At 39.7% G+C, this 23,623-nt stretch overlaps 1 protein-coding gene across 1 annotated transcript in view; it reads right to left on the reverse strand.

The window, feature by feature from the left end:
- LOC106963373 (myosin-10-like) overlaps window positions 1-23,623 on the reverse strand; it is a gene marked incomplete at its 5' end in the record, with an annotated part of 33,563 nt that overhangs the window by 2,407 nt on the left and 7,533 nt on the right. The window contains 34 exons of the mRNA XM_015058247.1: window positions 1,042-1,214; window positions 1,311-1,419; window positions 1,493-1,701; window positions 1,811-1,934; window positions 2,597-2,685; window positions 2,795-2,923; window positions 2,995-3,156; window positions 4,028-4,240; window positions 4,334-4,546; window positions 4,755-5,003; window positions 5,097-5,249; window positions 5,331-5,435; window positions 6,402-6,608; window positions 6,693-6,837; window positions 6,919-7,131; window positions 7,587-7,758; window positions 7,847-7,970; window positions 8,084-8,221; window positions 8,869-9,075; window positions 10,155-10,286; window positions 10,362-10,470; window positions 10,557-10,717; window positions 10,817-10,886; window positions 11,691-11,812; window positions 12,951-13,144; window positions 14,972-15,034; window positions 16,101-16,215; window positions 20,154-20,327; window positions 20,401-20,574; window positions 20,648-20,800; window positions 21,821-21,939; window positions 22,108-22,203; window positions 22,347-22,490; window positions 22,815-22,913. Coding sequence (XP_014913733.1) covers window positions 1,042-1,214; window positions 1,311-1,419; window positions 1,493-1,701; window positions 1,811-1,934; window positions 2,597-2,685; window positions 2,795-2,923; window positions 2,995-3,156; window positions 4,028-4,240; window positions 4,334-4,546; window positions 4,755-5,003; window positions 5,097-5,249; window positions 5,331-5,435; window positions 6,402-6,608; window positions 6,693-6,837; window positions 6,919-7,131; window positions 7,587-7,758; window positions 7,847-7,970; window positions 8,084-8,221; window positions 8,869-9,075; window positions 10,155-10,286; window positions 10,362-10,470; window positions 10,557-10,717; window positions 10,817-10,886; window positions 11,691-11,812; window positions 12,951-13,144; window positions 14,972-15,034; window positions 16,101-16,215; window positions 20,154-20,327; window positions 20,401-20,574; window positions 20,648-20,800; window positions 21,821-21,939; window positions 22,108-22,203; window positions 22,347-22,490; window positions 22,815-22,913 — 5,059 coding nt within the window. The remainder of the gene's footprint in view (window positions 1-1,041; window positions 1,215-1,310; window positions 1,420-1,492; window positions 1,702-1,810; window positions 1,935-2,596; window positions 2,686-2,794; window positions 2,924-2,994; window positions 3,157-4,027; window positions 4,241-4,333; window positions 4,547-4,754; window positions 5,004-5,096; window positions 5,250-5,330; window positions 5,436-6,401; window positions 6,609-6,692; window positions 6,838-6,918; window positions 7,132-7,586; window positions 7,759-7,846; window positions 7,971-8,083; window positions 8,222-8,868; window positions 9,076-10,154; window positions 10,287-10,361; window positions 10,471-10,556; window positions 10,718-10,816; window positions 10,887-11,690; window positions 11,813-12,950; window positions 13,145-14,971; window positions 15,035-16,100; window positions 16,216-20,153; window positions 20,328-20,400; window positions 20,575-20,647; window positions 20,801-21,820; window positions 21,940-22,107; window positions 22,204-22,346; window positions 22,491-22,814; window positions 22,914-23,623) is intronic.

Below are 23,623 nucleotides of genomic sequence, written 5' to 3' on the forward strand. Positions count from 1 at the left end.
TTCCTCTAAAACCAACAGGAACATAATTCTGTTTCACAGAGAAAACACCCCCAAAAACCCTCACAAGTAACGTTTGTGGAACACCGCCTTACGATCCCTCTTTGCTCTTTTCTTCTCCGACATCAAAAGTGAGGAAACAGGAAGTCTACCTCAGGGACACCACAGTCCACAGACTTTTTTAGAGACTTTACTCTAAAGTGTAATCTCTGTGACAGAATCATCAGTTGTAGTTTTATTCTTGAAAATCACAGCTTTTATTTTAGCTCTGTCCCACATTTAGCTGCATTATAAGGAGCTTTATTTCTAATCTAATAGCTACAAAATATAAAGAGAAAAATGGTTCCAGATAGTCTGACAGAGTTGGACGTTTTGAGAGATTACAGGATTTTTTCTCCATTGATGCATCGAGGCTTAACTCAAATAGCATCAAACAGGCTGTTGATGAATGAATTAGTAAGCAGATAACAGAGGGAGCTGTTACTTTAGATGCATTTGACAAATAGAAAAATACTTAATTCTAATTGATCATTCTGATTTTTCGGTATTTGACCTGCTAAATACCAATGAAAGCTGATAAAGAGAAAATTAACCAATTTTGATCCAAAATAAAACAGTGGAATGATCCTTTTAAATATTATCAGTCATTGTGTGTTTATCCACAATGACTGATAAACACATGATTGGTTGTCCAACTCATTAAACGATTAATGAGTTGGACAAGAACCTGGTGTGTGAAAACCAAAAGTTAGCAAAAAAAAGACTTGGCGTCGGCTTTTTGAAATTCAGATTATCATAGAATAATATCTAACTATTTTCCATTCTCAACTTTCTAATTTCCATACTTGTCCAGATCTTTCTAGACTGTGTAGGAGTCCTGGGAATATCAATTACATAACTCGGTTTTAGACTCCAAACTGTGGAAGTGCCAGGATAAAATCTAAAGTTTCTCTGTAAAAACTTTCCCTGGCTGCACATTTTGCACCAGCGCAGGCAGAAGCAGCTCTGAACATGAAGCTCTGCAGATATAAACAGATCCTGCACCTGAGTCGGTTCTTGAGGGTATGAACCTCGCGGCTGAGGCCCTCGCTGGCCTCTGTGGCATCGTCCAGCTCCCTCTGCAGCTTCCTGCGCGAGGCGTTGGCCCGGGTGGCCTCCTCCTCCGCCTCCTCCAGCTGCCGCTTCAGCTGCTTCATGCGGGAGTTGGCCTTCTCCAGCTTCGCTCAGGGAAGTAGAAGAACAAACGAGTGAGACGGCGACGGCCAGAAACCGTAATGAATCGCAATCGGCATCGCCGTCAGAGGCAGACATACTTGCTCTTTGAATTGATCGCCATGGCGACGTTCGTCCTCCACCTGCATGCAGACTTCTTTCAGCTTCTTCTCTGTCCTTCTGACGATCTTGTTGGCTGCCGCCCGCTCCCTTCAGGGAAGCACAGCCTCATTTTAGATCAGTGGTCAGTGAAAGGAAAGGAGGAGCTGTAACGGTCGCCCACCTGGCTTCCTGCTCCAGCTGCTCCTCCAGCTGTGCTATCTTGGCCTCCAGAGCGGTGATGGAGGCCTTGAACCTGTTTTTCACCGAACCCTCCAGCTCACTCAGTTTGGCACGCAGGTCCTTGTTCTGGCGCTCCAACTGCTGCCGGGCGTTTTCGCTCTTCTGCGCCGTGCTGCGCTCCGCGCTCAGCTCTGTGGTCAGGGTGTCCACCTGAAAGGGAGGAGGACGAGGACACAGAGCAAGAAAAAAGGAGGTAAGAAGCAGGGCATGCTGGGAAAATGAAGCGTTCTCACAGGTTTAATTGTCATGTAAGGAGTACCTGCATGTTTGTCTTCCTGAAGCGGTCGTTGAGCAGCTCCATGTTGCCCTGCTCCTCCTCCAGCTCCTCCTCCAGCTGGGCGATTCGGGCCTCCAGCCGCCTCTTCTCATCCATCAGGGCGGCTCTGATGAGTTACACATAAAGTCACTTCACGAAGCCTCTGATTTTCATTGCATTTCTAACCAAAAATCACCACATTGGCCCTAGGAAGTCAGTCAGTCTGAACTGAAATATTTCTACGATTGACCATTAAAAAAAAATGTAGGGCTGCAACTTACAATTACAGTGGTTAGCGATAGCAGCTAACAGCTGATCTGGTGATTTTTACAATATTAGAAATACTTTAAAAGGCACAAATAAATGAGTATATATTTTTTTTATTTTTAAATATTAATTTGTCTATTATTTTCTCAGCTTTATTAAGAAAGACCAGACATGCAGATCTAGGAAATAAAAGCTAAATGAAAATAATACAAAATAAAATGAAAGAGCAACTTTCTGTCTTCTGATTTTATTATGCAAGGAAAATGTATTTTTCTGCCAGTGGAAATGGTACTGAAGAATTCAGCAATCATTGACTTAGTGAGCAAGAATATTGATCTTGCTGAAAAGTTACTTTTGGTTTAGTTTCCTCTTATTTTAGTCTGGTTTCAACTAGAAACTAGTCACAGTGTCAAATGTTGATTTCACCTCTGAACAGTGAAATCTGTTTGGATAATTACTGTTACTGAAAATGTTAATTATCAGTCATTTTGTTGAGTTTCATTTTGCCAGGCGCTCTCTTACTTTCCGGAGGTGCTGTTGGAGATCTCGTCCTGCAGCTCGTCTCGTTCTTGCTCGGCGTGACGCCGGCCCCTCTCAGAGGCAGCCAGGTCCTGAAAACGAGACGAGAGATTCGGTAGCTCTTTGTTTCTGTCGCCGTAACGCAAAGAAGGACAAATTGAACAACATTTCAACAAGCAGACGACAAAGAGAACTCCTGACCTCATGCAGCTGAACGATCTCGGCCTCCAGGCTCTTCAGTTTCTTCTCCGTCTCCTTGGACAGGGCGAAGATGTCGTCTCTGGAAGCCCGGGTGTCCTCCAGCTCCCTCTGGTAGTCCTTCATTTGAGCCTGAAGGAGACAAAATGTCATGAAGAAGACGTGTCCCTCGCTGTTTGATCGAGCGTGGGTGAAATCGTCACCTGTAACTTGCGCAGCTGCTTGATGGCTTCGTCCCGGGCCTTGTTGGCGCCCTCTATGTGTCCCTCGATGTCCTTCAGGTCCATCTCCAGCTTCTTCTTCGCGGCTGCAGCCAGAGCTCTCTGCTTCCTCTCATCCTCCAGTTCGGCTTCCATTTCTCGCACCTGCAGCCGACGCCGTTAAAATCATCAGGAAGAGATTAAGGAGTTTGTGGATTTTTACATCAATATTGTTTGAATATTGGCTTCATGTGGTTTATGAGGCCGGGGAGAGTCTGACAAGGCAGGGGAGTAAGGTAAGGGAGTGAGGAAATGATTATTTTATTTATTCTTTTTTTTAACCACCAGTTCTATTGTTTTCTGAGAAAAGAAAACTAAGAATGGAAACTGAGAAGCTGTCGTGTTTTGTTTTTAATGTCTTGTTATTCCGATGTCTGCAACAATGTATGGTATTGTGTGGATAGAAAAAAATCAGCCAAAAAATCTCAGAAATTTTCTAGAAAAAACTTGGATATTTCTGAGTTTGAAAAGTCAAAAAATTTGCTAGAAAAAAACTTGGAAATGTTCAAAAGGTTTTTTTCTTTTCTTTTTTTTATTTTCAAAAATAAACATTTTTGACCTTTTGAAACTCAGAAATTTTCAAGTTTTTTTCTTATTTCTATTGAGATTAATCTCAAAATTTCCAATTTTTTTGGCAGACTTTTTTATTCTTCCCTTCTTTTTCTTTATCTACAATGTCACAGATGTCTGAGCTGAAAGATGAACTCTACATTTTGTAAAACACGATTGAGTATTTTGACGCTGCAAGACAAAAAGATGCCCATAAATACAGATTTTTATTTATAGAAAACTACACAGACACAGGCTTCAAGTGTTGCTGTATATTGGAAAAAATCCAATGCATGAGTGTTACTTAAAAGGAAGTAAAAATAAAATAATAAAAAAAGAAAGAGACAAAGTAAAGGACTGAGCTGGATTCCTGGTTAGAGGATTTTTTTCCCCTTCGATCAGAACGGATGTGTGTTTTGTTGGTCACCTGCTTGACCAGAGCTCTCTTCTTCTCGTCGTTCTGGTCGTCACGGCCCTGCAGGTCTCTCTCGTACTGCGCCTTCATGGCCTGCATGTTGACTTCCAGACGCAGCTTGGCGTCCTCTGTGGCCTGCAGCTCGTCCTCCAGTTCCTCCAGCTGAGTCTTCATCTCCTCCAGCTGCTGCTCCAGCGTGCGCTTGGACTTCTCCAGCTCATGGCCCTGCAGAGAAAAAAAAACCAAACCACGTGAAAAAAAAAAAATGAAAAAAAAAAGTAAAACAACGAAATATTTTGCTCCTTCATCTTTGCTCACGTTCTTGCCAACGTCGTCCTTTGAGCTCATCAGGTCCTCCATTTCGGCTCGGAGCTGCTTGTTGATCCGCTCCAGCTCCTCTTTGGCCTCCAGTGCCTCGTCCAGAGCTCTGGTCATGGATAGAGCTTTGGTCTCCTTCTCTCTGGCCTCGGCTTCGGCGCGGTCCCTCTCCTCCGCGTAGCGGGCCGAGATGCTCTTCTCCTCGGCCAGCATCTGCGGATCAGATTGGGGATTTTAACTGATAGTACTCTGAGTTTACAATTTGTGGAGTTTTAAATATGCATCTCAAGCTCATTTTCCAGAAGAAAGTTTGTGCAAAGATGTGTTCAGTGAAAAAAGTAAGAAAGTTCAAGGGGTATAAACACATTTTTAAGGCTCTGTGTGAAACCCCACAGAAGTTCCTAACTCAACATCTTCCAACCTGGTCAAACTTCTTCTGCTTCTTCTCCAGGTTGGAGACGATCTGCCTCTGGTGATCCAGGTCGACGGTGAGGTCGTCCAGTTCCTGCTGAAGGCGAGTCTTCGTCTTCTCCATCTTCTCAAAGGCAATGGTCTTCTCCTCCAGACGCTGGTTGGACAGCTCCAGGTCCTTCTGGAGCTTCTTCTTCGCCTCCTCCAGGTTTTCTATTGTTCCGACGTCGTCCTCCAGCTTCTTTTTGCTCTCCAACAGCTGCAAACACACACACATACAAACACACACACACAGTCAGAGTCAGAATCAGAAGAAAACCCCTCGGCATGCTGCAGAAATCCCGCCCCCTACCTGAGCCTGGACGCTCAGCAGCTGCTTCTCCAGGTTCTTGCGGGCCTCCTCGTCCTCCTCCTGCTGCTCCTGCAGAGCGGCTTTCTCCTCCTCCAGCTGGCGGACGCGGCTGCTCAGGTTCAGCTTCTGCCGGGTTTCCTCCTGGAGGAGCTCCTGCATCGGCCATTACTCGGTTAAAACAAGAAGGACTCAAGAGAAAAACAACACATAATGTTGAAATCCTGGGTGTTTAACCTGTGTGTCTTGCAGTTGACTCTCTAATCCGGAAACATCTTTGGCCATCTTGATGCCCTTCCTTTCTGCATCTTCCAGCAAGGCCGACACATTGTCCAGTTCGGTCTGTGTGGAGAATCGGGTGATCTTTTCTTAAGCATTTTAACTCGCATGTAAATAAATAACAAAAAGAAAAAAGATCTATTTCAGTTTGTGTAAAAATCAAGACAATATTTGAAAATGGTTCAAAATAAATCCATCATCGCCACTTGATCTGAACATTGGCAACAGAAACAGATCAATGTAAAAGTAAATGAATTTGATTAATTTAAAGGTTGAATGAGCTTTTAATTCAAATCCAAGTTTATTATGAATGGGAATATTCCTAAATATTCCTCGATATTTCCTCTCTTGTTGTTGATTCCAGGTATCCGATCTGGTTCCTGTTCATGGCATTTTTAAGTGATTGGTATAAAGTCCATGACTGAACTCAAATCCTGATGCCTGTTGTTGATTTTGTTCATTAGTTTCTACATCAGCTGGACTTCTGCTGTTAGTCATTGAGCCTGTCGCGGCGTTTTTTAGCCAGTTTGTTAAAATAACAGCCTTTTATTATTTACAAGGTTTGCTAAACTGAGCATCAAATCAAGGGAAAGAAGAGACATTTTTCATATTTAGGATCAGGATTTCCTGAATATACTTCAGAATATCAAACAATCACAAAAAGTGTAAATATGTAATTGTTTTGATAACAGCACTTCCAATAGAAAGATGTCTCAACTTATTTGGGTTAAACCCGACTCCGCCCCTCACTGACCTTCTCCTTCACTAGATAAAAGTAACTTTTTTATATGCACAATTCATCAAGTACAATGACCTTTCTAGGGTGCTATTTCAAGAAAGCACAACAATTTAAACTTTCTGGAAAGACCCTGTTAAGGGAAAAAAAAAAAAAAAATAATAATAATAATAATAATAATAATAATAATAACATTAAATGTTTGACAAATTTCCTGCAAATCAGTCATTTTAAGCTGCAACAGTGACAGAAAACCCATGGTAACATCCTGGGGGCCTGGATGAGTCCGTCACCTGCAGCTTGTGTGTGCGTTCAGCCAGCTCGCCCTTGGCCCGCTCGCCCTCGGTGACCCGGGCCATGAACTCCTGCAGCTGACCCTCCAGCTTCTTCCTCTTGTGCTCGGACTCGGTCTTTGCTTGCTGTAAGGTTTTCACCTCGTTGGCCAGCTCCTTGTTGGCATTCTCTTGGCTTTGTTTGGTCTTTTCCAGGTTAGCTTTGAACTGGATAAAAAAATAAAAAAATAGAGATGTTAAATGCTAAGCTAAACTGCATCTGTTTGTAAAAGCGTGCCGTTACTCCAGTACCCTCTTGGCCTGCTCCAGCTGCTCGGACAGCTCCTCCAATGCGGTCGCGTGCCTCTGTCTCATCTCCTGGATCTGAGCCTCGTGGTTTTTCGTTTCCTCTTCGATGGCTTTCTTCAGCTCTGCCACCTCCTGCTCACGCTTGGTTCTACTCAGAGCACAGACTGGGTTTTAGAAGTGCCTCGCCACAATTAGGGAGAGTGGAAATAAAACCAGAGGAGGATGTTACCTGAGCTCCTGCTGCGCCGCGGTCGTGTCCAGCGTGTCCTCCAGCTCCGTCTTCAGCGCCTCCAGCTCCTCACTCAGATCCCTCTTGAGTTTCTCCGCCTTGTTCCTGGCCTGCTTCTCAGACTCCAGGTCCTCCTGCAGCTCAGACAGCTGGGCCTGCAGCTCCCGGATCTGCTTCAGCGCGTTGTTCTTCTGGTTGATCTCCTCTTCACCCCTGCAGACGAGGGACAGAGAAGATGACTTATTTTAGCTCTCAGCTTTTCATATGTTGATGTTGGAAGAGTTTTTTTAGATGCAGATGTATCCCTTGACACAAATGATCAAGAGCACACTAAAGGAATGATATGTTATTGCATATCATGCTTTTGGAGTTCTCATAAAAAATGTTTATTTTTCTATTTAATAAAAGAAACTGAGTTACTTATTTGCATATTTTAATGTATTTCTAGTAATGCATAAAAAAATGGCTTAAATGAAAAACCTGCAGAATTTTCCAGGTTTTTATCTGATTAATCGATTATCATCAAAATAATTGATAGATTAATCGATAAGTAAAATCAGCCCTAATTTCTCATACATAAACCTTAACAAGGACTAGATGACTACGAAAATACATATTCATTTGTTTCATATATTCAGCTGAATAAATGCTTAGACAGCGTCTCCCACCTGGTTTGCATCATCTGCTGTTCCTCCTCCTTCTTGCTCAGCTGGACTTTGAGCTCCTCTATCTGGGACTGCAGCTCGCCTATCTGGTCCTGGAAGTCGGACGTCTCTCCGTCCAGCTTCCTCTTGGCCTTCTCCAGCTCCTGCCGGGTTTTCTCCTCTTTCTTCAGTCTCTCTAAATGGGGATTAGAGCAGCACAGAGGCTCAGGAAATAAGACATTACAAGTCTTATTTCTTTAATCTCTGCTTTATTAGCTACTTACCCTCCAGGTCCACCATCATCATCTCCTGCTTGTTTCTCATCTTTCCTAGATTTTTGGCTTTCTCTTCCTCCTCAGCAAGCATCAATGTCATTTCATTGATTCTGTCTTCAACCAGCTTCTTCTCCTGATGAAGCAGAGGGAAAGCTTTGGAATGAGTCTGAATATATTTTGATTTCTAAAAAAAAAAACCTAAACATTTGTATCTGTTTTAAGCTGTGGCCTCTCGGTCTCTCTGACCTTCAGGAACTTGGAGTTCTGATCCTCCAGCAGCAGAATATCCTCCTCATATTTCTTCATCTTGGCTTCAGCCGTAACTTTCTCAAGCTGAAGCTTCTGCCTCGCAGCCTCCTCCTCATCCAGCTGCTCTTCCAGGTCCTGCAAACATAAATTACAGCAAATACAGTTTAATTAGCAAGCATTTTGTTATTTAGAACAACATCTAATCAACTTTTCCACTTCCGATATTTGAAGGTATCTGTAGCGCTGGCCGATGCCGATCCGATACAGAAAAACAGAACTGAATTAAAACATTTATTTTTTTTAAAATTCAGATATAAATATAATGAATTACAAATTTGACAACCCTGCACCAGTACAGCACATTTCAATACACTAATAGTTTGACCAGCTTAGTCAAACATGTAAAAACAACTTTAATTTATCCAGTGAGGGCAAATAGGAGTAGAGCAGCCAATGTAAACTTAATAAACTGAAACTAGCAAAAACAACATGTGAAAATAAAATGCATCAAAATTCGTTCAAAGGTTTCAGAAAGTGAAATTACAAATTTTAAATATAGTGTAAAAATAAATAATAAAGCATTTAGTCACTCAGAGCACAAAGCATAGAATTAGACTGAATGGATCTGCCCTCATGGCCACATTGTCACAGAGACACCGACTTCTTTTCGATATCGGGACTGATACAGATGTTTATATCAGATCGCTGCATCTCCATTCATAACCGAGAACTTCACAGTTTTCCACTGTTTGACTGTAATGATCCAGGCCTTCTGGACACACCTGGATGTGGGACTGCATCTTCTTCTTCTCGTTCTGCAGCCCCTGGTTCCTCTCCTCCTCCTCCTCCAGCCTGGACTCCAGGTCGTGCAGGATCTCCTCCAGCTCTTGCTTTTTGGACGCCAGCCGAGCTCTCATCTCCTCCGCCTCGGCAAACAGCTCCGTTTCCGCCTGCAGCTGCTCCGCGAGGATGTTCTTCTCTTCCATCAGCTGCGCAGAAAAGCAACGTTAGACCCTCTGATCCGCACGGGAGAGCAGAAACAAACATGAGTTGGAAAAAATTTGGAGCCAGGCACGGAGAAAACCTGGAAGAAATGTTTAGGGAATACCTTCAGAGTGCGACTTAAAAATAAAATCTCAGATTTTTTCGTCATACCAGATCTGATTTTAATTGATTTCATTTATTTATTTTTTGCTCGCTTGCTTTCTGAAAAACAAATGATGTATTTTTCGGTCATTTTCTGTTTAATTACGAGAATGTGATCATAATATCAGTAGAAAAAAGACAGTTTCACCAGAAAAAAAAACACCTTCAAATTGCAAGAAAATTTGTTTTAATGGCAAAAAAGCTGCTGGCATAGAACCTTTTCCCAAAACAGACACACTTGTTTTATGACTGTTTCAAAAGTTCTGCTACTGACAATAACTTGATGCTAATATGTTAAAATATTCAATATATCTAATAAGCATTGAGCAAAAATTTAGTACTTTGCTAAAAATAAAACTTACACCAAGACGCTCAACATTCTTCATTTGTGGTTTTTTTGTGTTGGAGTTTTCATTAAATTATCATTTTATTTTTGGTAATGTTACAATTGTATTCATGTAATATTATGACCTTATTCCTGTAATTTGAACAAAAAAAATTTAGCCAGGCCCTAATGATCTGTCCTAATATTAAGGTCTAAATAAACAGAAGCTGTAAAATCCACAGTAAAGATGGCGGCCATGGGCGTGCTGACATCGCTCTGAACTCTAAAACTCTAAAATCTAAAAATGAAGTTTTGAAATTGATGTTTATAGACATCGAATCTGACTTATCTTCAGCTATTTCTCTAACAGGAATGTGTAGAAATTGGAAATTCAAATGCAGGCCACACTTTTCAGACTTTTATTAGTTTAAATCTCTTTTTTACTGCAGAAGCATGCAGTGGTCTATCAGAGACGTTTAAAAATACATTGAAGTTTGTAGTTATAATAATGAGACAAAATGTGAATAAATGCAGGGAGTAAGTTTTTTTTTGTTTTTTTTTTGCAAACTGAATATTAAATATGTGGTTGTAAATAACCTGCTGGTGTTTCCTCTCCATCTCCACCAGCTCTCCTTCCACCTTCATCTGCTTCTCCTTCACTTTGACCAGCTCTTCATCTTTAGCCTGCATCTCCTCCTCCTGCCTGGTCACCTGCAGCAGCGGCTTCACCTGCAGTTACAGCGGCAAAGACTTAATGCAACACGTTAAAAACGTCAAATAATAATAAAAAAACAAACGGTATACCTTGGTGAACAGCCTCCACCACTGCCAGTGACGAAGCTTCAAGTAAGCAGCACAGTTTCTCTGAAGGACCTTCAGGGCGCTGAGCTGCTGCTGCTTCTTAGCAAAGGATCTGAAGACGAGAAACAGCGAGTGAAACAAAAAGTTAAACACCGGTTTGGGTTATATGGTTCACATTTCAACAATATCCGGCCTCACTTGCGTGCCAGGTATCCTCTGCAGACGGCCTGGAAGTAAATAATGATGTCGGTGATCTTCAGGTCTCTCTCCTCCTCTAAGTGAGCCAGGACTCCGGCTCTGAAAAATATCTTGCTCTGGCCGATACGGAAGAGGTTTCCATCGAGCTCTAGTGCTTGAATCTACAAAAAGAAGAACAAGTTGAAGGTTTTGTGAGTGAAGTTTTATGGTTTTTTTGGGGTTTTTTATAAACATTATGTTTAGATGTTTAAAGCCACTACCATTCGCTCGCAGGCCTGCTTCCCGTCCATGAAACCTTTGGGAATGGCGTTGGGAGTGAGGATCTCATACCTGGACATGGAGCAGAGACAAGCAATGTCACAACAGGAGAGTAACAGACTAGTGCATTTATCTGATTTGTTTTATTATTATTTTTGAGTATTTAAACATTAAAGCAAATTCTGATACATTTTTACAAGAGAATGAAAGCATACAATGGGAATCTCTTCATTATTTTATATTATTCCAAATTGTTCATCTGTATTATGTATGCAAATTAAACAATGGATGCAAAATAAGAATATTTGTGTCCAACTCCAATAACTTCATTAAAAGCAGCAGCATGCATTAAAAGCTCATTTAAAATGTAGTAAAATAAGAAACTACATGGTCTTAATGCAGCCATATTTGTTTCCTTCCGGTTTTTTTCTTCCCAACACATCCTGATGTTTCTAAACTACAACACACAGTCCCTGCTTACTGGTTTCTCTGGTTTTCGCTTTTTTGTGACAAATTTATCAGACAAGAATAACCTGAGTCAACACAAAATTAAACTTTCAGATGATGATACATTTATTTATGGGAGAAAGAGTTCTTTAAAACAAGTTAGTCCTGTGAAATATCAACGCCTCCTTTGTTAGATACGTGATGTGATGAACCACATTTTGTCGGGTAATCAAGAAATTACCAAGCTAGAGCCTTTTGACATAAAATCAAAGACACTAAACCAACAATAGGCATCACCATTGAGTTTGGTAACGGACCACGGTGCTGTTCACTTAAAAATGCAGGATTAGGACCACGAGCTTATATGAAGAAAAAAAAGCCTCTCAAGTGATTATTAATAGTAAAAACAAAGGACAGCTGAAACATCACCTCTGTCTGAACTCCTGGAAAACGATCCGATTTGGGAATCCCTGTCTGCAGATGCGGATCCCCTCCAGCACGCCGTTACATCTCAACTGGTCCAGAACAAGGTGAGGGTCCAGCTTCCCAGCCTGGAGGAGACGGGTTGTATGTTTAACTTAGTTTGTCTTAGTGTACTTCAGACAGGATTGGAAAATAAAATGGTAGAATAATCCCCCCAAAATGCAACATTGGTAAGTAAAATTAATACATATAAACAATGATTTCACACTATTCACAGAACATCAGTTTAATGTTGTGCTGAAAACAGGGCTGCAACTAATGAGTATTTCAGATATCGATTAATATTATTAGATTTTTCTTTTCTTCTTTTGCTCTCTCCTTTGGTTTGTTATTTTGTTTGTATTTCCTATTAATTCACGTAAAGCACTTTGAAATGCCTTGTTCCTGAAAAAGTGCTATATAAATAAAATTAATCAATTAATATGTCGATTGTCCTCACAATAATCGATTAATCGGATTAAAAAACTGCCACATTGTGCTGATTTTTCACTTAAGCTTTTTTGTGCCTTATTAGAAATATAATAAAAGATGTAAGTAAACAAATAACTATTTATTTTATTAAATAAGAAAATAAACATGTTTAAAATGCTGGAACGTAGCATTACATCAGTGCATGCTTGAACATTTGTATCAAAGGATCTGCAGGAATAAAAATGCTGCAAACAATAATATGTGAAAAGCTCAGTCCTTTCTGCTCAACTTATCAATACAGTGTAGGGCTTTTTATCATTTGAAACTAAAACTATGACACTGAGTATTGTGTAGGACATAATAACAAGATAATATTTTCTTTTCTTAAATGCAAAATGCATAAATGTTCTGTATAATTTTAATTAATTACAGCTTTGAATATGTTGATCTTAACACCAGTTGGGCTTTTTGAGTCTGTATGCACCAATTAACGATTAATCGATTACTACATTTGTTGACAATTATAATTGATTCTTCACGATTAATCTGATTAATCGTTTCAGCTTTGGTTTGAAATGGAGTAAAATCAAGCATAAACCTATAAAATACAACCTAGAGCTTGAATAGTCTGCTCTCAGATTTAAGTCCAAGTTGAAATGTGTTTAGTTTAATCACTTCATGCAGTTTGTCATTAAATATATGACTGTAGGTGTCCAGCTGCGATCCCACACAGCCGTCAGACATCAGTGTGTGAAAGAGGAAGCTGTGAATCATCTCTCAGTCATGCTGACTCACTCGTTTTTCGTGGTTGGGGATGATGCAGCGCACAAAGTTGGGATTTGTGTTCCTGAGTGTGGCCATCAGCTTGGACAGCTGCTCTTTGTACAGCTGTCCAACCGTGCGAAACATGCCTTTCTTGGTCTTGTAGGCAGCGCCGAAGGCCGTCTCGTTCATGCCTGCCACCTGGTCCAGACCCACGATCCGGTCCACTAATGGTAAAACAACAACAACAGGAAAAACAAAACATAATAATAAGAGATTCTTAAGATATAGATGGGATTTTTTTACTTTTCTGATGTTGTTTACTGCTAAATGCTGTGATGCTTCAGCTACTTTAACAAAATAAAAAAAGAAAAGCCAGCAACGTGAAGCTCTTGTGGAGTTTAAGTCTTGATGTTTATAAGGAAATGCTGCAAATAAAGACTGAGATGTACAGCTGTGAAGTATTTTCTTTTCTCTTTTGTTTTTTGCAATGAAAGCATGAAGACAACATTCAGACATGAAAACCAGTCTGTTGGTTGGAGTTTATGAAAGGTAGCAGAAACTGAAGTTCAAGTTTGTAGAAAAATAAATACACAAAAAAACTTAAACCTAAAACTTTTTCAATACATTACATACCACCAAATCCCAAAAAGGCCATTATACTTCCCAGTACAGACGTTGTTCCACCACATGAAATTTGACTTCACTGACTGAAAGTCTGTGGTGTGAGAAGACAAAATGTGAAAATAACTGAAGGGGTGTAAATGTGTCGGGACCCAACGATTCAGCCTTCCTCTTTGTGCTTTTCAACAGGTAAGATGGAAAAAACCCAGAGGACATCAGCGGTTCGGCTGCAGCTGTTTGTGTATGTAAAGAAAAAAAAAACAGCTGCAAAAGGTAACTGTGTTGTATATACAAACATTAAATAACAAAGCAGAGCAGAACAATGAGAACTGTTCAACATGAGTATCTAATCAGATAGCAATGTTTAGTCCTTGTTTTCTTTCCTTCTTTTTTGTTTTTTTTATTTTTATATAATACAGGAAACTGTGATCTGACTCTGTCATTGTGTGTATTAGCGTACCTCCCTTATAAGAAAACAAACACTGAACTTTAGAATAACAATAAGGTGCACAAAAAGTATTTTTTCAATTATAAATGTGATCAAGTATGAGAAATTTGGTCCAAACAGCTGAAGAACTACTGATTTGCTTTAATGCACTCCAGAAATAAATAAAAAATCTCATTGTGAAACTATTGAATCGTTTCAGCAGGTTAATAAAATAATGATTTGAATTAAATGGAAGATGTTATGCAACACATATTTTTCACATTCAATATTTTGAAGTTGGATCAGATATCTGGCCATCAGAAGTTTCCATGGTTTTTGAGCCAATAAATGACAGCAACAATATTTTTGCAAACTGAAATCATCCCTGGATCCAGAGAGTTTGGGAAAAGAAAAAAAAAAAAGAAAAATTTTCCATGTGCTGAAGGTTCGGATGAGGCTGCTGGAAGCCAAACGATGCTTTGTTAGAAGACTCATCACAGCATCGGTGGAAATCTCAAAGTGAAAACGTGCTAAAAAGAACATTTGCAAGGGACATTTTGGTTCCTACCATCGCTGCAGGATGAGATAAACTGCAGAAACAATCACCAGGACTCCCTAATTTGAAGCACTGCCGAGCGGTGTGAGCATAATGAGGCTGAAGCTCTGACATGAGGTCAGATTCTGATGAAGACACACAAGTTTGTGCAGCAGGCAATGCTGTCCACCTCTTTTACCAAACAAAACACTCCAGGAACTGTAAAATATTATATCAACTCCTGAAACATTCACTGAAATAATCACAGTTGGAGAAAGCTGCAACCATCACGTTTTCCGTGCCTGAGGTTTTACCCAAAACAAAAGCAGAGCCATGCAAAGCTGGAGGAATGCGTGGTGATGTATGCACGAATGCACTGATGACACGGAAAGGGGGATGAATGGGGGCCTGGCAGCGGCAGCAATGAGAGACAGTGAGAAGTACAGAAAGCTGGTTACTAACATTCACCTGGAGCTTCATGGAGCCCAGACACATTGTCATAGAAAGAGGCTCTCTGAAACGTCTGAATGTCTACAGCAACAGAGAGAGAAGACAGGCGTGAGAGAGAAGGAAAGTAGGCATGCATACACAAACACCCATTGTTCACACTCCCTCAGGCACAAGTTATTACTGCATTGAGGAGACGTTAGAAAGTGGCCTGAAAGAGTAAAAGTTGGTCCAAACGCTGGCTACTGTTTAGGCGCAAGATTTTAAAACTAATTTATAATTATTTACGTAATACAGAAACCTGTTACAGTGTAAAATAAGCATTTGGCTTTTGAAGTGGAGCTCTGGAGGAAACTCACTGTCTAGTCTAGGGGTGTCCAAGTTGTGGCTCAGAGGGCCATTTCTGGCCCCTGGACTGATTTTGTGCGACCCATGGCTGCAGTTTGAGAATGATAAACATTTGCCTGTCCCTTACAGCACTTAAGTTGTTGTAAAAATTGTGTGTGTGTATATATATATATATATATATATATATATATATATATATATATATACACAACAGATGAAATTGGGCCTCTGTCTCTTTAAAAACTCCTGGTCTTTCTGAAACTCCACCTTCAGGAAGACATCCCAACATGGCTCCTCTATTAACTCTTTAGTGACCTTTATACCAGCGTTTCACTGAGAAGCAGCTCCTATAATGAGCTCAGCTGATGCTCAGCTTCACCAGGTGTGAAGCTGATTACAGGATTTCTCAAATGTACATGAAAAAATCAAGTCAACACTCCAGGTATGTTTGTAATGAGGGAATAACATTATAACATGATACAAATCTCAAAGAAGTTGATTTTGCATAATACTGACACTTTAAAATCTTAAAACTGAAAATGTTTTNACACNACACAACACGAAGTATATAAAAAAATACATTAAAATAATAATCAAAGTATGTTGCTTTTCCTTTTTCGTCTAATTTTTTTGACCCGCAAGACTTTTTGACTAGATAATTTTGGTCCATGTGGCAAAAAAGTTTGGACACCCCTGGTCTAGTAGGAACTTCTTCAAGATTAGATAAAACAGAAAATGCAGATTTGAGGTAAACGGTTGTGCAGCTGAAATCATAGTGAGCTCTAAGCAAAGAGAGACGTACCGTCTTTCCAGAGCTCAGCCACAAATTTGTCAGTTGACTGGTGGAGCAACGTGGCCACATTGTCATTCAGAGGATCCATGTTTTTCATCAGCCATTCGTCAGCTTTATAGTCCACCTACAGAAACACAACAGGTGATCCAGTTTTTATCTAAGCAGCTACAAAAGCAAAATTTTCTAGAAATGATTTCAACTCCATTAATTATCCCGAATAAAATCCCAATGAAAAAAATACAATCAGGTAGTTCTACAAAAGAAATCTGTTTTTTGAGTAATTTATACTGAAAACAGAAATGTAGAACAATTTATTGTAATATCAGATTCTAATTACACACTAATTTCACCCATGTTCACTATGAAAATACTGCATCTTGAATGCATATTTTAAAGTTAACACCAGCAGAAGAGGCTTCTAGTCTGCACTCTGTTTGTTTCACTTTTTAATAATAATCTAAGTAGTGCATCTGAAGCTGATTTTGACAGAAAAAGAAAATCAGACGACTGGCACTAGTTGGGATCACAGGTTCAAACTGTCAAGCCCAGTATTATTCACTAGCAGCACATTATGTTGATATTAGAGGAATGGTTGTTGGATAGCTAAAATGTTCCTATCCCAGGCCTCTGCTGTTCTGATAAATGCTCTAAAATAACCAACCTGTCAGGTAAGCATTATATTTAAAGCTGAGCCACAAGCACGCTTTTATGTTTCTTTTTTTTCTCTTTTAATTTAAAATATTACAGGCAACGAACATATGGACAACAGGGATATAGCAGCACAGTAGAACTAGAAAATTTCTGGAGAAATTTAAACGGGGCCTGCCAAAGTGTGCCTGTTGGTTGGAACTCAGCTTTCTGATGATAAAAATTAACATTAGCATTTAGACAAAATGCTAATGTTAGCCTAAATGCTGCCAGTGGCATGTGGGCTACAACTAGCATGTTGTCTTACATTGACTTCCTCCATTCAGTGTGCTAAACATGGCTAATAAATAAACAAAATAGCTAAAAAGCTTATTTTAGGGAAAAGGCTAATGTGGGCTGCTAGCATTAGCAATGTTTGTGCTAATGCTAATGCACGGCCTTCTGATCTGTACTTTTGCAAAAGTAAAAATCAAATGTTTACTTCGTGGCACTTGGTAACCAGAAAACGCGCTCGTCTCTTAGCAACAGATTAACAACAAATATTGTTCTCATTCAAAATACATAAGATTTCTTCTGGTCTTCTGAAATACTATTTATCTTCCACTATTTACAACTTAACAAGAATTGTGTAATTGGTGAATTTGGGAGAAAAGTGAAAATGTTTTATTGTTTTTGTTTTTTTTGTTTTTTTGTTTTTTTGTTTTTGTAAATGTAAAAATCTGACTTATACTTCGTGGCAGCTCGTTTACAGAAAAAACACTCATTGGTTCACACCAAATTAATAAGTAATATTGTTTATAAAACATGAGCTCTTTTTAAATACTGCTTATCTGCTTAGAAATGGAAATTTACAGTCAGTAAATTTTGCAAAAGTAAAAATCAGATGTTTACTTTGTGGCACTTGGTTACCAGAAAACGCGCTCGTCTCTTAGCAACAGATTAATAACAAATATTGTTCTCATTCAAAATACATAAGATTTCTTCTGCTCTTTTGAAATACTATTTATCTTCCACTAATTACAACTTAACAAGAATTGTGTAATTGGTGAATTTGGCAGAAAAGTGAAAATGTTTTTCTTTTTTTTTTTTAATAAATGTAAAAATCTGATTTATACGTCGTGGCAGCTCGTTACCAGAAAAAAACACTTATCTGTTCACACCAAATGAATAAGTAATATTGTATATAAAACATGAGCTATTTTGAAATACTGCTTATCTGCTTAGAAATGGAAATTTACAGTCAGTAAATTTTGCAAAGTAAAAATCAGATGTTTACTTTGTGGCACTTGGTTACCAGAAAACGCGCTCGTCTCTTAGCAACAAATTAACAAATATTGTTACTGTTCAAAAAACATAAGATTTCTTCTGCTCTTTTGAAATACTACTTATTTAATACTACTAAACAAGAATTGTGCAGTTGGTGAATTTGGAAAAAAAAGTATTTATTTATTTTTTTGTCATTGGTGGTAGATATATTTTAAAACATATATACTTGTCTGCAGTAAGCATTCAGCCAATGTGGCGTCCCTGTAGTTGTAACAGGAAGCTCTGCCCTCCTCTGTAAAAACTGAGTGTTCTGGCATCTCTGTAGTTCTCTACATCTCTGCTCTATTGCTATGGTAATTAATCCTCTCTGAAAATTGTCGTGTGTGAGTGAGACACAGAGGGGGAGACATCTCTCAAATTAATAATATTAATTCGGTGCTTGCTTTGCAAGACATTTCAATGCTCTCCTATGCTCTGCTATGGCAGGCCCCAATAAAAACAGCTAAGTAACTGAAATAGACAGAGACATTTTCCCACAGTTCCATTACTTATTGGTCAATACAAAGTGCATACATAATCAATTTTTTCCAACATTTGGTAAATTTCTCCAACTCCACTCTCAAGGAAAGCATAAGTCTCTCCATGCTATAGATTTCTTTTTCTTCTTGGTCTTCATGATGGTGTTTGTAAAGTAATTTTCTCTACCAAACCCCTGATGCTTTCTCAAAGCATCTCACTAATCATCTACTAATAAGATAATTATTTACTAATTAGGTGATTTTTGAAGGCAAAAGGTTGCATTGGATTTTATTAGCAGTATTGAGTTTAGTTAGCCTCACTTTTCCATCTTCTACCTGTAAAACATCTAGGAAACCAGGTATTGTTTTCCTCCTACTTTGTGTTTTGCTCAATAAAAATCCTAATAAAATATTCAGTTTGTCACAAAATGTGTAAAAGTTCAAGAGCGTGAATGCTTTAGCAGGGCACTGTCCATGCAAACCGAGCGGGATAATGAGAAACCAGTGACATGCTCAACAACCTGAGACTCTGCACGTGGCTTTAATCAGGACTCTTAATAAACAACCACATAATGTTCACAGCTATTTTCCCCCTCAGTATTGCAGTCATGCAGGAATTGTTTCATGAAATTCCACGCTATTCCTGGATCCGGCCGTCTAAGTGAACCTGGCACTTCACATATTCCTGATTACGGATCAGGACTCTGAGTGTTTGCAAATAAGCACAACATCGGAAACCAAAACACATGTAGACCCTAATGGAGCTGGAGCTCCAGACGTAACGTCGTATTTTATGACAGCGGCCTTCTCAGGAATGCTGAGGAGGATCGGTTCAACTAACAGATGCCAGACCTCCACAGAGAGAGAAAGGTGAAAGCTAAAAAAGAAAAAAAGAAAACTTGTGTTATGTAACCAGCAGGCATCAGAAAGCCCATCTCATACCAATCTGAACCAGATGTGGGTTTCCTGCAGCAGCAGTTCAACAACTGTGCCTTTGTTTTCACGCTGTGACCTGGGCAGCTACGCTATTAGAGGAGCCTCAGAGAAAAACTGGCTTTAAACTAGGATGTATGGGTGATACGGACTTAAAGTTTCATCACGAAATTTTGCGGTAGTGTTGTGACAATGATAAAAGTGACAATAAGAACTATTTATTACATCTTTTTAGGTAACTGTATGAATGTGACTGTGTGTTGCAGCAATTAAAGACCTACAAACCCAAAAATCATGTTCTTGAAAATGAAAAACATTCCCATTTGTAATGTGCTTCTTTAGGATAGTCATGTAAATTAGTGTATCACTAAGCTGCTGAATTTTCAGATTTATTGGTATTTAATGATGTTTTTATTGTACAAACAGCAGAAAAAATAGTAAACCTATTAATTCTGATAATACGGAGAGTTTTTTTTAAACATAATTAGTGGAAATTTACTGTGATTGAGATAAATCGAAATTCTCATCATGATAAGAAATTTATCACGATAAATAGTAACAATACGATAAATGCCCACCTTTCGTGGGAACACGTCTCTTTAAAAGACAAACTACAAATATTAACTCCTAAAGCTGCTGAAAAAGTTTCAAAGTCCAAACTCCTAAAGAGAGCGATCAGAAAGCGGCAGATACGTACCCTCCCAGCGTAGTGGATGATGCAGAAGTCTGCCTTGTCCTTCAGCTGCCGCGGCTTCTGGAACTTGGCGTGCGTGCCCAGCTCCTGCAGCACTTTGTCCACAAATGTCTTGTCTGTGGCTTTGGGAAACCAGCACTCCTCGTCGAGCAAAGCCAGGATTCCTGGAGGATTGTTCTGAGAAAATACGCACGGTCAAAATCCCCGGAGAAGACGCGCAGGCGTGTCAGGCACGTGGTAGTAGACCGACCGGCCGCTCGATGAGGTCGATGCACGGCTGCAGGTCCAGGCCGAAGTCAATGAAGCTCCACTCGATGCCCTCCCTCTGGTACTCCTCCTGCTCCAGGATGAACATGGTGTGGTTGAAGAGCTGCTGCAGCTTCTCGTTGGTGTAGTTGATGCACAGCTGCTCGAAGGAGTTCAGCTGGAAAACAAACCGGTCGAGTTAGCGAAACGTTTCTCGTTGAACGCGACCGTAGAAGATGGTAAAACGCCACCTCGAAGATCTCAAAGCCAGCAATGTCCAGGATGCCGATGAAGGAGGCGCCCTGTCGCTTGGTCCTGTCCAGGGCCTTGTTGATGCGGTGGACCAGCCAGCGGAACAGCCGCTCATATGTCGCCTTGGCCAGGGCCTCCACAGCAAAGTCAGCCTGCGTTAAGAGAACAAAAACCACACCGTCAGTAACGCAGGAGTGATCCGAGTGCGGTTCAGGAAATCAAGATCTGTTCCAGAGTGAGGTCAGACAGCAGGACTCAAACGGGACGATCAACCAATCAGCTTTATGGTAGCAGGAAAAGCTATCAGTGATTTAATCACACAATAAATGAAAATGAGCCTGATCATTTCCATTCTGATGATTCATATTTTTTGAAGGGTTATTTTGTTTATAGAGACATCATGATCCATTTTATTATTGGCTTTTGTTGTGTGTGGCTTTGAGTTATTGTTTGTAGTTTTTGGTTGTCGTGTTTCATTTTGGATATTTAAGATATTTTTCAGTTTCAGTGTAAAGTTTTCTTCACAAAATTAAAGTTTATTGGTAAGTGACACAGAAATTAACTTGCATTATTATTCCATTATCAGTACATTACTTGAAAATGGTCTCAAAACAACAATATTATCATTTATCTGGGACAATTTATCGTCTAGCAATATTTGTTATTGTTACAGGCTTAGGCATGTGTCATTTTTTTCACTTATGTATGAAGATTGACAACTTTATGTTGCTCTGATCTCAATAAAATATTGGTAATGTGAAAAAGTTTAAGACGTGCACTGTAAGAAAAATTTCCACAAAAAAAAGAAAATCCTTTCAGAAAATTACCAGGACATTTTCCACTAATTTTACAAACATTTGCGTCAGCTCAAAAACAGACTTTAGACATATTTAACAATTTGTCGTGTTACATTTTTTCATATCTCTGTAAATCCAAATTTCCTGCATTTTTACATTCACAAACATTTCCATTGTCTAAAAACTTAAGTTTTCTGTATTTGTTACAGTAAATCTCACAAACACTGACATGAAGTAGAAAATACAAGGAAAACACCTGTTAAAAGTCTAAAAACAAAGTTCCTTCACATTTCTACATTACATTTATCCATGTCTTCCGTAATCCATTCTTCAGATAACTTGACCCTGACTGGCAACTGTGGCACGGAGCTTCACCTGTTCTTTGGTCTGAGCTTTTTGCACGTAGTCTCGTCCCACTTTGATCCTCGGGGTCAGGATGGCTCGGGTAAACTCCATAACATTCATGCCAAGCAGGTGGCAGAGCTTCTGTGCCGCTGAGAGAAGCAAAAAAAAAACAAACAAAAAAAAACAGAGGTGAGTAACTTCCTGTGTAATTAAAACAAAACAACAGCCGGAAGCCTGATTATTCTGTATAGAAAATAGCGAGGACATAAAACGGGTTCTCTAATGTTACCCGCAGAGGGAGGCATCATCCGGCTCACCTGTGTTCTCAGGCATTGAGGCTTGGTCGGTATTCCTCTCCTTCTTGAACACGACGTTGCCAAACTGCAGCACGGCAGAAACCACCTTTAACATGCCTGGTGAATTCAGAGCAAAATAAAACTTTATTTGTTCGCCCCATGGAGGATAAACTAACGGCACCACAAGAGAAGGAAGGGAAAAAAACAGATTTCGCTAATGGGATGCAGACGCGGACGGCACATCTGGAAACGGAGCTTACAGACTATTTCGTCATGGGAGAAGCCCATGATGTGCATCGCCTCCATTGTCTCCTGGAAATTCTCCTTGTCCTGCTGACCCGGGATGGGAATGTTGCCATTTGACAAGAACCTGTAGCTGTTGAATCCCTCAAGAAGGAGATCAGCTGTGTAAGGAAAACAAGTAAAACTATTATTAAACATACATTTCCCATAGATTAATTAATATTTGATTGGATTAAGTTCACAACTCGCAACAAATTTAATCTCAAGGCGCTTTACAAAACAGAAGTAGACAGTCAATGCTAAATCACAGTAACAGTTTTTTGTCTTTTTAGTTTTTGTTGCATTTTTATCTAAATATCTTTTGCTTCATCCTGCAACGGCGTGAGCCAATCAGACAAGTAAATCCAAACCGGGTCTCTTGAGCTCTGCAGCAAACAAGTGAAAGATTTGATGCCAACCGGGTCGTTAAGAGGACAGAAACTCACTTCGAAGATGCTCTCCAGCTCCTGCCAACAGGCGATAGAAAATGTGGAAAGTCCTCTCCTCTTTTGCCTGCCTGATGGCTCTCGACTTTTCTAGAAGATCTGTGGGGCCAGAGTTAAGGACTGGCAGGGAAAACATTATCCGAACAATCAAACTCCCTTCAGAAAAAGAAATAAATGCATGCAGTATTCATACCTGATGAACTCTCATGTTTTGCCACAATACAGCCCCAAATAACGCCTGCAAATTAGACCAACACAGTAAACTATGTTGGTCTAATGGTGGTGGGAGTTAAATGTAAACTGCCAGGGGAGGAAAACATGATTTTCAATAACGTTTTGCAATTTAAAACCTTAAAAAGTGTGGCATGCATTTATGTTCAAACCACTTTTCTCGAATACCCTCAAAGAAAATTCAGTACAACCAGTTAATTCCCGTCAATTGTCCGTTTACGTCAAAGCATGTTCACGAGACAGAGTGGTCCAGTCAAAGTCCATCTCTATAACCAACGGAATCTGAGGCAAGATTCAAATGTTGATGTTCACAGATGCTCTATATTTGTTTTAGCTATCTTGTGCTTCAACTACATATTAACTCACAGTGGATAAAAACAAGTGCATGCCACACTATTCAGCCCTACTCTATTTTATTTTGGTCCATCACATAAAATGTAAAGAAAACACACTAAAGTTAAAGTTCAAGGGAGTAGATACTTTGGAGAAGCACTGCATCAGAAATAATAATAAAAAAAGAGTAGCTATCACTTTAATGCAATTTATTTCTATCATTTCAACTGTGTTACAGGATTAAA

This window comes from Poecilia latipinna, unplaced genomic scaffold (assembly GCF_001443285.1).
Source record: "Poecilia latipinna isolate Pla-1442-1.1 unplaced genomic scaffold, P_latipinna-1.0 Scaffold1527, whole genome shotgun sequence".
Classification (NCBI taxonomy): Eukaryota; Metazoa; Chordata; class Actinopteri; order Cyprinodontiformes; family Poeciliidae; genus Poecilia; species Poecilia latipinna.